This window comes from Rhea pennata, chromosome 1 (genome assembly GCF_028389875.1).
Source record: "Rhea pennata isolate bPtePen1 chromosome 1, bPtePen1.pri, whole genome shotgun sequence".
NCBI lineage: Eukaryota > Metazoa > Chordata > Aves > Rheiformes > Rheidae > Rhea > Rhea pennata.
The window spans coordinates 161,242,020-161,257,091 of record NC_084663.1 but is presented as its reverse complement, the minus strand read 5'-3'; the positions used below and the strand labels follow the sequence as shown (position 1 = coordinate 161,257,091).

Genomic DNA, 15,072 nt, shown 5'->3' with positions numbered 1-15,072 from the left:
CAACTGCTTTTTTTTTAAAAAAAAAAAAAAAAAAAAAAAGATGATAACACACATCCTTCAGGCAATATTGCAATGGTGAATAATGCTATAATACTGAATAACTTAATGTAGGAAAAACAGTCTGCATGGGACCTTAATATTTACCCTAGCTAGTAAAGATAGAATTCTACAAAATACTTGAATGCTTGGATAAAGTAGCAGACACACCAACTGAATCTGAGAGGCTCTGAGTGGTTCCAGCTGTGGTGCAGAGAGTAGGCATGTACAAGGTAGAATAAAGTGAAGCGGTGTAAGAGTGGGTTTATTCACCTTGGGCACATGATGCAGCTCAAGGAGAAAGTCTCATATCTCATGCCTGAGCATAGTGACTTAACTCCTAACTACTGTGAGAAAGTCAAGAAGAACTGTAATAACTGAAGGGAGGTTTTGTTTTTGTTTCAGTTTGATTTTTTGATGTTTAGGTCAAAGATAGTATGAACAATTGGTAAAATGTAAAATCAATGCAAATGTTCCAGTTGATACATGGATTTTCAATTTGTTAAATAAGTTAACCTCCTATTAAAAGGAGCCCTGGAAACATATGCTTTCCATGTATTTACCATCTCCAGTCCAACAATTCTTAATGGTGATATGTGGTCTGAAAATGATACACAGGTGATACACGATACAAAAATTAGCTTAAATGTACTATTATAAGACTATTAAAGCATCATTGCTACTGATTGAAATAATACCCTCATACTTGTATTTTAAATATAGTATGTCATGTCATCTTCGGGAAATTGTAATCTCAGCAGATATATATGTATATATACACATACATATATATACACATATATATACACACACTATATATAAAAGGTTCTCAGTTGAGTAGTCTATTATTTCATAAGCTGATATATACAGTAAAGTGCTTCAGGAAATAGAACAATAGCAGCATCAAAAAAACCTTTCAAGTATGAATGTATAGGGGCATTTACTGAGAAAATACAGTATATTCCAAAGGAGCTGTATTTGACTGGTACATGCTACTGCTACATGCAAGGTGGAAAAATTAGAGAGAAAATATCTGTACAATGAAGAATATCACTGACTTTTAGTCAGCTCAGTGAGTGCCCTCTTTGGGCAGGAAAGTATGTAAGAAAACATAAGTTGGAAAATTATAAGAAAACATAAGTTGGAAAATTAGCTGTGAGAATGAGTGCTGCATGTGCACTCAACCAAATCACCTTTGACATGAGTGAGGATTGCAGAATCGTGGCATGTGACATTTATTGGAAGTGTTCTTCTGGAGCATCACCACTATCCATAGTTATCAGTTAAAGCAAGCAGACAAATATAACTCCTTGATAGAGACCACTCCTACGAAGGAACACAGCATATGAATCCTACTAACATTACAGGGAGTTTATATGCCAAAAATTGTCATTCAAGACATTCAGATTCCGACGGTAGTCACACAGGCTGGCTGGTGAATGTGTTCCATCTTACTGTATCCATAAACTGAGATATAAATCAGTTAATCTTATTGTAGCTGAAGTCTGTACACTGAAACACTCCTCTTCTGCTTTTTCTCAAAGGGTCTAGGAGACATTAAACAAATATAACATGGAGATAGTACAGAAAATATGTTCTAATTTATAGGCACATCAGAAGCTACTTCGTCCAAGATACGTTTCCAGCAAAAGTACGTTCACTAAACCTATGGCATAGAATTACTTCTTGAAACAAAATACAAGTATTGATGCAAGAATGTTCTGAAGTAGGAAATATTGACAGCTCAGTATAGGAAGCTTATGTCTTGTTGATTATAGGGGTTTCTTACATATGTCACGCACTGTTATTTAGACCTTACAAAAGAGTGAGGGACACTACATCTTCAAGCAATTTCAGTTTCTTTTATCGTTACTTCAATATCACTCGCCTGCCACTAATTCTGTAGGTAGTTTTCTTATATCCCATACAAAGGATAAAATCAGAAATTAATATACAGAGTAATACTACTTTCAGTACCACTGGGTTTTGGGGTGCATTCCAGAAGCTACACCAGTTTAACTGAAACCAGTTTACTTAAAAATGAGTGTGATTTTTCTTTGAAGAAACTCTGCTATCAACCTTTCCAAACTGGTTCAGAAGTGCAATTGTGTTATCACTGATGCAGCTTTGTGGATAGACTGCATTTCTAATGGCCCCTGCGGAAAGCTCCTGCTCATGGCTCCTGCTGAATTAAAAGCTCAGCTGGAGCCAGGAACTACTGCCACACAAGGAGCCACGTGCTCCACGAAGGGTAATTTCTTCCACGATAACTCCCTGTTGCCTGGACTCTAGGACTCCAGGATGCCCAAATGTTTCAGAGGGTGCCACGTTTATGGCACCTTCTGTCTTTCACATGCTTTGTGACTCCTGACTGGACATGATGCTGAGCAACCTAATGTAACTTTGAAGTTGGTCTTACTTTATGCGGAGGTAGGACAAGATGACCTCCCGTGCACCCTTCCAACCTAAATTACTCTGTGACTCTACAAATAATTTTAATTTAGGCTTTGTGTAACTAGTGATATAAAACATACCATGCTGCTGTATTGTGTGAAATGTAATGGATTTGCTTCCAGTTGGACAAATTCTAATGCTGTGTTTCAGCTTTTACTATGTCTCTTTTTCATGTTTATACCCTTTGGTAACATTACTAGTAAACCAGTAAATAGTTTCTCATCTTGCAGGGCTTGTTTCAGCTCAGTCCCTGAATTTGGAAAAGAATACTTAGGGACAAGTTATCTAAAGCAATGTCTTCCAATAATTTATAGCTAATATTCTTAGAGGGAACATAGAAGTATTACTTTTCAATAATGCAAATTAATATTTTATGTCCTTTTCAATTAATCTGGGTATATAAAATTTTCAATTTTTATGATTTATACACAAAGCTAATTACAATCCATTGTGAAGACAGCTTTAAAAATCAATGTAAAAAATAACAGCTATGCATAAATGAAAGAGAAGCAGAAAGTGCAGCCACAAGCTATTACACATATAATGAAAATGGATTTATTGCCCAAGTCTCATATTACCTTCTATTATTAAACCATTAAGAAGGTCCCTTAAGTTTAATCCAAACTGGAAAAAAACACATTCACATACACATATATATGACATTCCAGGCAAAAATTAAGGAACATTATGAAAATTAAAATTCACACAAGTAAGAAAATTATAAGCTATGATTCCCACAGGTCTGAAGACAGTATGATGTATCAGTTGATAAATTATAAAATGTATTAAAAATGTCCACAAAAGGTGGAAGAGTCAAGAATTACAATTTTTAGCACTGGAACATATACATATGAATTCAATCCTAAATTTGTATTAGTCTAGCACATTCTTTGGGTCAAGTAGCACTAGCCACTCAAAAATTCACAGAAGCACAGTTCCAGCAGAATAACTGGTCACAGAACACATAAGTAGTAGCTTATATCTGTATATGAAGAGATTCAAATATGCATATTTCTGGAGCTTTGCACCTGTGTATTGAAGTGATTGCACATAATTGGCAACGTGATTATCAAATATGTTTTCACATATTGCATACAATTAGACTTACAGAAACACACTACATTTAGAATATTTTAATGTAGATAAACTTTGAAGGTAAAAATGAAGTGTTATTAACAAAATGCAAATTGTTTAACCTCTACACTGCTAGGTTCTGCTAATGGCATCTGCTGTATCTTTCTGTTGGTACACGGATGCCCAGTGATGCAAGCTCACCTCAGAGGTGAGTTAAAAGGAAGCGGGATATGTTTGATGTTTTTTTTCCACTTATGGAGCAGGGATGTGCAATTCCAGATTGTGGGACACTGAAGACTTAGGAAGAAAGAAAAAGAAGACAGCAGGGTTAGTGCTAGAGGAACACTATTTTGTTGTAGAACTCTTATCATCTTTATCACTAATATAAAATGGTCAGATATTTGGCTACCTTCTAAGATAACATACTGATGTATATGGTAATTAAATATAACTAATACTGCATCTTAAACTAAGGAAAAATATATTTATCTGTTAATTCGATTAAGCTAGTTTTCTGACAGAAAAACTGGCTTTATTCCTGTTTTCCAGGATTTTTTGATCAAAAACCTTCTTGGCCTAACTAAATATGCTGCCTGAACCAATATCATTCACATTTGTTAGACTGTTCTTCATACTATAATCTTATTCTATCACAGACAGTTATCATAAACAATTTACTATATTGTATTAGGCTAGCTAATATGCTTAGGCATCTTGAAAGGATTAAGTTTAAGTGACAGATCTGCCCTGTGATACTGAAGAAAGAAAAAGAAGATCCTTTCTATTGAAGACCCCTGCAATGTTTCCCCAAAAAGTGTTTCCAAAAATGTTTTCAAAAGAAAATGTAAGTTCCTGTCTTCTCATTTTTTGCCATAAGCCTGTCGTTGTCAAACACTTAATTAAAGCAACATATTTATAAAATCCCTGGACTACTTGTATCCTACTATTTCTCAGCAGCTGGAAGAGGGGATGATAATGAAGTTAGAAATATTTGTATTTAAATAAAATTGTTTTACAGCTTGTAAATTTTTATTTTATAAACTTCTTAATTTAAAATGTTTTAATGCCAACTCATTCCCAGTTATGTTTGCACATAGCTATGGATAACTCTGCAGGGATGGTAATTGTTTTACAGATTCAGTTTGAATACTTTAATCACCATCAGTGGTCTGCAGGCCACCGTGTGACTGCATTGCTATAGGACACTTCTGTCCTTTCTTACTAGAGTAGTTTTTATACTGTTTCAGCTTTTTATTTTACCTCAGAAGGATGTACAATATGTTAGTTGTTGGTATGTACATGCTTCTGCTCAGTAGAATATTTTAGTTTCAGGTGCCCATAGACCGCCAGTCCAAAGCATCTGCTTTGACCAGCCTGTGTTTTGATCTCCTTTTCTGCCAGCCTGGGGATTATTCCATCATTTTTTGCTGATTTTTAATCTGAACTAACACCCAGTCTTCATCTCAGTTCTTCTGAATTCAGCTATTCAGCACAAATCTGTCTCAGTGTTAAACAATTTTTCTTCTCTCTAATATTTATTGAGTCATTAGCCTATCTCAGACTTCAAGAACAACAGATCCTACCCTCTATTAAGGATTAGAAGAGTTATTCATATAGTTCTGCATTCCTGCTCCAATTTGCTATAGTAGGTTAAAATTCCCAGTTCTTCCACTGATTGCAGTTCCCAGCATACTTCAATCTCAGATCATAAGGTGAAATAAATCAAGGCTGGAGACAGAAGTCTCAAAAAGACTTCAAACTGAGTATGATTATTTAGTCTGCCACTTAAGGTATTAGTAACTTTTCTGCACTGTGACTTCTGTAGATTGGCCAGATTGGAGGTTATATAGGGAATTCTGTTGCAGCCTCAGGTGTTAAGTAACTTATATCACTTCATAAGTAAACCTCAATATCTCTCAGTCAAACTGTTCAGGAGCCCAGCTGAACTTGTAACTGATAACAGGACCAGTATTTCACAGATCTTGGTAAGAAAATTTAGAGAATTGAATATTACCATTCATACATTTATATGCTTTAAGAGAAGAATCACTGATCGTATGCCTGTAAGTCATTAGGATAAACTGACAAGAGAAGCAAAGCTACTGTCCAAAAGCTGTTTGTACACCTTACAAACAGTATGCAATCTTTCTGTTCTTTTGATACACTTCTACTGAGAAGCTGAACCCAAGGAAAATAGAAACTCTAAGTCAATGTGCCTATTCATTGTTTTCTTCTTGGAAACTATCACCAATCTAAAATCCTTCTTTGTGATGAGCAGCAGTTTTCAAATAGTAGCTCCACTAAGTGTGTAGATTGTAGAATTTATTATTGAGTAAGCATGTCACTTGAAAAAAGATTTTGAGGACAATGATAGTAAAGTTCTAGAACTGTACTACAGTGCAGTAGAACTGCACCAAAGTGGAGTTACTAACTGAGGTGCTTGTAAAAGTATAGATGAGAAAGAGTTAAAAAAAAAAAGATCCCTAAGCAAGAGCTGGAGTCCTTCTCAGAAAGGACTGAATTTATCTAAAAACTCCTGGAGTCATACATAAAAAATGTGTGGTTCTTGAATTTGAACTTCAGAGTATCCATGTCATCTTACTGAAATGAATGCAAGAAAGGTCTAGTGAAAAAGAGTGGCAATCTAGAAAGTGGTAATGGTTTGGAATTTGCTATGATTTTCAGTAAGGAGCTGAAAGTCAGCTATAAAAGAAATGGTCAGACTTGTAGACAGCTGTGAAAGCCAGATAGAGGTACTGGAAGTTGACCTATCATTTGCAATGCTTTTCTCCATTTCTATCTGTATCCCACAGAGATCAGAAGTAAGACGTGAAAGAATCTGAGATTAAATATTACAGAAATTATTTTTTCCAGCTTTGAGAGGGGAACACCCTAGAAGATTTTTTTGATGTTAATGTTTGGGCTTTTTTTGGGGAGGCGGGGGGGAAGGTTACATCACATCCTAAAGGCTGGAAAGATGAACTAAAAAAAGTGGCAGGGAGTGGGGAAGTAAAGTCTAGTGGATCATTTCTAGTATTACTTCAGATCTATTTCTCAGAAGACACTAAATTTTCTAGATTGCATAAAAGCTGTGATGGGGTTTGGATCAATTTAGTTATTGATTTAAAGGTCAATACTGAAGGAAAAGACAAGATATGGCATTAACAAGTTTGCAGACTTGAGCTATTTGGCTTCTATACACAAGCAGAGATGCTCAAGATAGACTGCTAGTGAAATAACTTGTTTGATATGGATTTGCAGGTTAATGCAACTCGAAAGGAATCAAAATCAAAGAATCAGAATCATAGAAACAGTAAGGTGGGAAGGGACCTCTGGAGATCATCTAGCCCAACCTCCCTGCTCAGCAGGGTAACCTACAGCATGGTAGACAGGCTTGCATCCAGGTGGGCCTTGAAGATCTCCAGAGAAGGAGACTCCACAACCTCTCTGGGCAACCTGTGCCAGCTCCGTCACTCTCACAGGGAAGAAATTCCCCCTCACGTTCAGGCGGAACTTCCTGTGCTTCAGTTTCTGCCCATTGCCTCTTGTCCTGTCACACGGGACAACTGAAGAGAGTTTGTCCCCGTCCCCTTGACACCCTCCCTTCAGGTACTTGTACACATTGATAAGATCCCCCCTCAGTCTTCTCTTCCCCAGGCTGAACACGCCCAGCTCTCACAGCTGTTCCTCATAGGGCAGATGCTCCAGCCCTTGGATCATCTTCATAGCCCTATGCTGGACTCTCTCCAGTAGCTCCATGTGTCTCTTGTCCTGGGGAGCCCAGAACTGGACACAGTACTCGAGATGAGGCCTCCCCAGGGCTGAGGAGAGGGGCAGGATCACCTCCCTCCACCTGCTGGCAACACTCTTCATAATGCACCCCAGGAGACCATTTGCTGCATTGGCCACAAGGGCACATTGCTGGCTCATGGTCAACCTGTCATCCACCAGCACTCCCAGGTCCTTCTCTGCAGAGCTGCTTTCCAGCAGGTCAGTCAAGGTCTTCGTGTTAGGGTAAATATTTTTGGAAATCTCATTTTTTTTACAGTGTACTGCAAGGCAAAAAGCAGAACAGTTGCTAATGAGAAAGTGAAAACTGTCCATCGAGACTTCTGTAATTACTAACATTTGTCTACTGGGCATGAAGCAAAACAGTATTTTATGTAATCTATGACACTTTAGAATTATTAGGAAAGTGTTTCATCATATATGTAGATGAGTAATTTTTAAAAAATATTTTATTTCTATTTAGAACAACACATTTGATCTGTCTGAGTCCTTATAAATCAGAATAATTTCTATGGAAAGAAATGTAATCACTGGAGGAAGAAAGTATTGTTGTAGTGCATATCGCCAGGTGGCACTGTTACACAGTCTTCCAACTCCTATATGTTACCATATAAGAAAGTTTTGGGACTTGGAAGAAAAACTGGTAATGGTACTTCTTAGGTTTTTGTTAGGCAGAAGAAAGCATATACCAGTTCCAGAAGAGACAGATCTCTGCATTGGTCTCTCTGATCAGAATCAGTTCTTGGGAGGAAATTGCAAACTGAGAACTCAGACCTTGATTTGGATGTGCTAGTCTTAGAGAAAGGGATTTTATTGCATGCTCTTAGGCTGCTCTTTTCTGAGAAAAAGAGAAGACTATATGCAAATACAGTAGAGATATCCTTTGTGTGATTCACAGTAACTGAATCTCTAACACTTCTACTTGTACCTGAGGCTAGATAAACAGAAGTGGAAAAGGTGCAGACTACATGCATGTGATCTGTAATAAATCACAAAAGCTGTTCTGTACTCTAGAGTTTGTATAGAAAATATTGCAGGATTCCAAGATAAGAAATGCTTGTAAGCAGGTCTAGAATTTTCTGTGCGCAAAACTGAAATGGAAGAGAAATTTGCTGTGTCTGCCCTGCTGTATGCTTTCCTCATGCTGTCTTTATATTGCAGATTTCAGCTATTGTAGAGAGTGTACAAAAACAATCCACTGAGTTTCTTTGGGATTATAAAAACCCCTGCATTTCATATTCCTTGCCTTCTCCCTTTGCTGCATTACCAACATTTCACAGAACTGTTGAGGTTGGAAGGGATCTCTGGAGATCATCTAGTCCAATTCCTCTGCCGCCTACAGCATGTTGCCCAGAACCCTATTTGCTGCTAGTCAGTATTGCAGCCTCCAATAGCTGAATATTTGTAATTCTACCCAAATATCTTCCCACTCGCCACATCCATCCTGCCATGTTGTGAAGTTGCACAAGTCCTGCACAACAACAGGAGCCAGAGGCATCAGGCTAATTTGCTGCCACTGGTCACCATCACATCATCCTTGTTGCAGTTCCAATGACAACATAGCTCAGCAAAGTTCCCTCCTTGGGACCATCTTGTTTTCTAGGCAAACTCCAGGAAGCCCCATAAATAGGTTCTGTGTAACTTTACTGGAACTTTAACTGGAACTACATAATAGTTAGCTATGCCTTTGTGCAAAAGGCAAGAGAGAACACAAGCTTTCCTTCCTAAATTTAAGATTTGCAAATGCTTATTGGTGATGTCTACAATAGTAAATTAAACATGCTTAAGAACCGTCCTGGACGCTGAGGCCAAATAGAATGAAATGGCCTGGCCTGCATCAACAACAGTCTTGGTGACTGAACACCTGTTGAAAGCAGTTCCAGAACCGGTTGGACTCTAAAACTGTGCCCAGGAGTTGTTTGGGAGAGTGCTGGCTGACATGTGCCAAAGCCTGGCTAAAGTACTCTTTACTACTAGATGATCAAATTGCAATGCCAAGGAACGATCCCAGGCACTGTTTCATTTTAGAAGCTGTTCAAGAGTTTTTTTTTTTTTTTTTTTTTTTTTTTTTTTAAAAAAAGGCCAGTGTCTTACATATGTGGAATTATGAGTATTCACATCAGATTATAGGTGATTATTTCTCTCAAGAGGAAAACAAGCAGCAATGTGTAATGAATGATTTGCCAAAGCCATTGCACATGGACTGGCATGATGAGAAATAAAACATTATTTAAGACTATGCAGAATTAATATAGTATAGGTGTTAAAGAAATAAACTGATACTATGTCACCTTCAGGACATTTTATGAAAATAGCCCTGGTAACCGAAGGACATGTTTTAATTTACATCTTTTGTAATTTCTGCTGAACTGAAAACATTGCTTCCATATTTTTATGTTCTGACTAAAGGGAAAAAAAAAAAAAAACAAGCTCACAGGCTTAATATAATTATTATATGCAAGTAAAGAATGACAAGCACCAGAAGTTAAAATTAGTAACTGCAGTAATGAATTGAAACTGTACAAGAAGATGGACTACTGCCTATATAATGCATAAGTTACTTTAAAAGGAAGAATACCGCATTCAATATGCTATTGGAACAGAAGATTCAGTAAATGTTAAAAATTAATATGACAAAAAATGTGAGGTTTATATACTATAAAACTTGGAATAAATTAATCGCAAAGAGATGACCAAAGTTAGCATGACTCTATTAAAGTTGCTATTACAGTTTTGCAATTTGTATCCTTGTGACAAGGGAGACTTATGGGAGTCACTATTCAGTCAAAAATTGGTTTATTGGAAATCTCAACTGGCTAAAAGTTTTGAAACTGCTCAGGTCAAGAAGTGATAAATAATTTAAAGAAACCAATGTGAGGTAAGTATCACTTTAATTTTACATTATCAGATCTATTAGATCTTAACCTTGTCAGACAGGTAATTGCTAAATGAAATCATACTTTTGTGCCTTTGCTTCACAGCATCATCTGCTTACTCATGCATTTTGTACAAACCCATTGACACTGTTTCACGTGCCCATTGCTTCAGACTAGCAAATGTTACATTCACTTTTAAAATAAATGATAACTAGGCCAATTTTTTGTTCTTAATAACTCAGGAAATTTGTTGTATGTTAGCTGAGAAGTGCCTAGGAGAAGGGATACACTATATCTGAATTTTAAAATAATTCTGTGTGCAGAGATTCACATCAGCAGTTCTGTGATAAAAATGACAGTAGAGCTTGCATGTAATTTTTAACAGATGAAGTTATTCTACCTGAAAATGTTATGAGGAATAGATCATTTCAGGATTATTTTATTTGAATAGTTGGTGAACTCAGACAACATAATATCTTGCGGAATTTTTATGTAAGATATAAATGAATCCTACATCATCTTTGCAATTGTTTGATTTTGAAATCGACAGAAATCCCATTGATAGATTCTCAATTATGAGAGAGAAACTCTCTCAAAATTAGGTTGTCACTATCTTTAGATTCTACTTTCAGTTAAACTCTCACTGGAAGCTAAAAAAGGAGTTAAATTTCAAAGTAAAAATGTTAGGGCTGAACTGTTTTGCAGTTTTTGATAACCATTTTGAACCCGGTCACGTTCCCATTGATTTAATGGGAACTGTGGTCCCTTATCATGCCTTCATTGAGGCTAATGAGTAACAGCCATTGCCTTCTGAAGAACCTAATTAATTTTATTAAAGTTTAATTCCACAGGACCTTGCATAGTAACGTATACCTCTATAAAGAGAGCATAAAAATCCTACCACGTAGGTGTAGTAGGGCTGCAGTCCCTGCTCAGTGGCATGTGACTGGCTCTGGACAGTCTCCCTACCATTCAAACTGGGGCTACTTTCAGCCTTACAGCACACACTGTATAAAACTGAAGAACTGAGTGGTATTTGGATGTATAGATGGTGCCATGCTGTGTTGTAACTGTACATAAAATGTGGTCTGCAAATTGTCATTAAGAATATTAAAATTCATCAGAAAAGGTCTGAGAGCTGTATGATCATATTTATTCATGTGGGCCTACTCGTAATTTTTACTAGTTTCACAAAGGTGACAGTTTTTCAAAAGCCAAGTTTTTAATCTAAATCTCACTAGAAATGATTTTTATTTTTTTCATGTACATTCTTTCTATCCCATAAAAGTTATGTTGATTTTTGCAAGTCTCCACAGATCATTGCCTGTTTTGATCAATTAAAAGAAAAAGAATTTTAAATGCTTCAGTCTAAACCCTTCAGCAGTATTTTTACTCCAAATACAAATTTACCAGCACAAGCCTTACTAATGCTATTCTGTTACAGAAACAACGCTATATATAATGTTACTTCTTTTTATTGATGTTTGCTTGTTAGGTAATGAACAGGTTGAAGTGAGAGCAAAATGCTTTTGCATCTTACATTTATAAATATTTATATTTCTCTGGGAAATCCTATCACCTAGTAAAACAGACAGGTTAAAAGGCAACCTCATTAAATCCACACTTGAGAAGCATAGATAGTTTGAAAGCAGGCATGCAAGGTAACAAGCAAGGCAAAGATGAGAGTCAAATATCCCTAGAGAGAAGATGGATGCTCTGTTCCTCTTACTGACAAAGGACACTGATTTTCCAAGAGCAAAACATTTCAAAAATTTTAGAGAGATTCTGCTTTGGTAAGAGTACCTGGGCGTAACATTTTCCTCATTAAGGGAAAAAGACTAAAGTGATTAGCTTGACACCAGACCCCACATTTCCTTCTGCCATAGAACAGAGTAATTGGCTTTCCAGTGTGTTGCTGCTTGGTTATACAAAGTCACTTCCCCAGTAGATCACGCTTTGCTTTTTTATAAAACTTCACTGGAGGTAGAAGATGCATCTCTCTCAATGTCTTGGCAAGATCCAAGAATCAGCTAGTGTCAGGTTTTATCAGCAGAATACCTTAAATACATTGTGGATCCTTGAAATATGTTCCTTCTTTGAAATAAGGTTGAACATGCCTTTGCTCCTGGAGTAGCAGCTGCTTTTGGAGTATCTTACAAATTTTAGAGTTTTAACTCCTTCTGTTTGGACCATTTTCTTACTTTCTCTTATTTCTGACAAGCTTTAATAGGAGCTGATATTCTTTTTCAAAAATCCAAACACTTTCTGTATAATAAGCTTTCTATGTAAAGTCTTCAGCTTAAAATACATGGCTCTAATTATTTAAGTCTTTAAATAGTCCCATGATGAGACTGGTAACTTGTTATCAGTCTTCCAGAGGCAAAGTATTCCTCAGAGTTGAGCAAGAAAGCTACTTGAGCACTGTCAGATATCTAACGAATCCCTCAGTAAATTAAGACATTCTATAATTAAAAACTTCGATGAGAAATCAGTTCTAACAAGAGATGTTTTGCAATAATTACACTTCATAGTCTAGGAGTTATATGAGGCTTGCATTTGGATGTGAAATGTTTGTAACAGACTTTTACAAATACAACTTAACTGCAGACAAAATAGTTGATTTTTCTACAAAACACTTTCCAGTTAGGTGTTACCCTTAACACCTTAATTTCTATTGAAAAAAAAAAATCAACAGAAAACCTTCTTCAATATAAAAAAAAACTACATAGTTTCAAATGAAGGATTTTTGCAAAGATAGGGGCTGAAAAGATTAACTTTTTAGCCTTGAAATAGCAATTGAGGAACTGTCCTATGGTCATTGAGCACATGGGACTAGCTGCACTTTGAAGGCTTCAGATGACCACAGGAAACAGCAATACTATCCGGCATTTAATCCACAATTATTAGTGAACCTTTTTAGTAGTCAGTGTTGCCTGACCTTATTATCTGAAATATTTAAACGCTGTGGTTACAAATATAAGGTTGCCAGAGCAAACAGCATAAGGAGAAAAACAGACAAACCAACTGCAGAAGACCACCTCAGGCCCCAAAAAGCAAACCCTAAACGCAGTGGGGATCCCACAAGGGGAAGCCCCGCCATACCTATGCGCGGTGTGCGGGCGGGGGGGGGAGGGAGCGACGCGCGGACAGCAGCCGTTGGCGCACGTGGGCACCGCGCAGGCCTCCCGCGAGCGCCACGTCCTGCCGGCGGCCACACAAATGCCCCCTCACCTGGCGGAGCGGCCGTTTTAACCTCATTGGCTACTTTCCGCTCCACCCCTGCCGCTTTATTGGCTGATATCAGCGCCCGCCACGCGCTATTGGCCTCAGCCGGATACCTGGAAGGGAGTGAAGAGCGACTCCTACCACCCACGATTACTCACTGTCCACTCTCATTGGTGCTAGAGCCGGCGTGCTAGGCCCGCCTATTGGCTACTCCGGCGGCCGGCTTGCCTCGATTGGCTGTCGGGCTGGCAACCCCCCCCACCCCGCCCCGCGCTGGAGGGGCAGAGCGGTGTGTTTGGGCTGGAGAGTTGCCGGCGGAGCGGACTCGGGAGCTCGCGCCGCTGCCGCCCGGCAGCGCGTGCCGCTGCCGCGGGGACAGCGCGGGGCGCCGCCGCTGCGGGGCCGGCCCAGCCCGGCGCGGTGCCCTGCGCTGCCCTGCCGCCTTCCGTCCGACGTGCGGTGTGCATCTCAGCGGCGGAGTGCCGGCGAGCTCGGAGCCTGGCGCCGCCGGCCGGCGTGCGAGGATGGCCGCGTCGGGCGGGCCGGAGCGCGGAGCGCTGAGCTGAGCGAGCCGAGGGGCGCCGTGGCTGTCCGCGAGGACCATGCCGCCGGCCGCGACGGGGAGGGAGCCGTGCGCTGCCCACCTGCGGCAGCCGACGGGGACGGCCGTCCTGCCCGCGCCCAGCGACGGGCGCCCACCCGCCGCCTGAGTCCGCGCCGCGGGGCTCCGCGCATCGCCATGGACGAACGGTTCAACAGGTGGCTGCTGCCGCCGCTGCTGACGCTGCTCTTCTTGCTCATCGTCTATCAGTACGTGTCGCCCGCCTGCCCCGGCGCCACCTGCCCCCGCCGCCCGGCGGCCTCGGCCGCTGCCACCCGCCGCGGAGAGGACCCGGCGGAGCGGGAGCGGGAGACAGCGGAGGGCGCCGCGGAGGAGGCGGCGGCGCTGCCGCGGCTGGTGCCCAAGTTCCCGTTCGCGCAGGGGGAGCTGTGCCGGCGGGTGCGGTTCGACATGCGGGGCCGCGACGTGATCGTCTTCCTGCACATCCAGAAGACGGGCGGCACCACCTTCGGGCGGCACCTGGTGCGCAACATCCGCCTGGAGCAGCCCTGCTACTGCCGCGCCGGGCAAAAGAAGTGCGCCTGCCACCGCCCGGGCGGCGACAAGGACACCTGGCTCTTCTCCCGCTTCTCCACCGGCTGGAGCTGCGGGCTGCACGCCGACTGGACCGAGCTCACCAGCTGCGTGCCCGCCGCCATGGAGCGGCGCGGCTGCGCCGGCAACCGCACCCTCAGGTCAGTGCCGGCCGTTGCGTCCGTTAAACGGACCGCGCCGGGGCGCGCGCGGGGCGGGGCGGGATGGGGGCGGGGGGTGGGAGAGCTGTGGCGGTCCCGCTACGAGGGCTGCGCCGGGCTGGCAAGGGTCACCGTTGAGCAGACCGGTGTGGTGGTACTCAGGGCTCTGCCCGTTCTGAGAAGAAGGCAGCGAAGTCTGGACGTGCGGGGGTGCGGTGGCCGTGATGTCGGAGTCTCGGCTCTCCCCAGGTTGCGAGGCGCGCTGATGCTACGGTTGTGCGAAAGAAAGCCGACGGATGTGATAGCTCTTAGTTTCACGGTC

General features: G+C 40.8%; 1 protein-coding gene across 1 annotated transcript in view; it reads left to right on the top strand.

Moving 5' to 3' along the window:
* The first annotated feature begins 14,193 nt into the window (after nt 1–14,193).
* Nucleotides 14,194–15,072, top strand: part of HS6ST3 (heparan sulfate 6-O-sulfotransferase 3) — a 327,701-nt gene continuing 326,822 nt past the window's right edge. The window contains exon 1 of the mRNA XM_062575798.1: nt 14,194–14,750. Coding sequence (XP_062431782.1) covers nt 14,194–14,750 — 557 coding nt within the window. The remainder of the gene's footprint in view (nt 14,751–15,072) is intronic.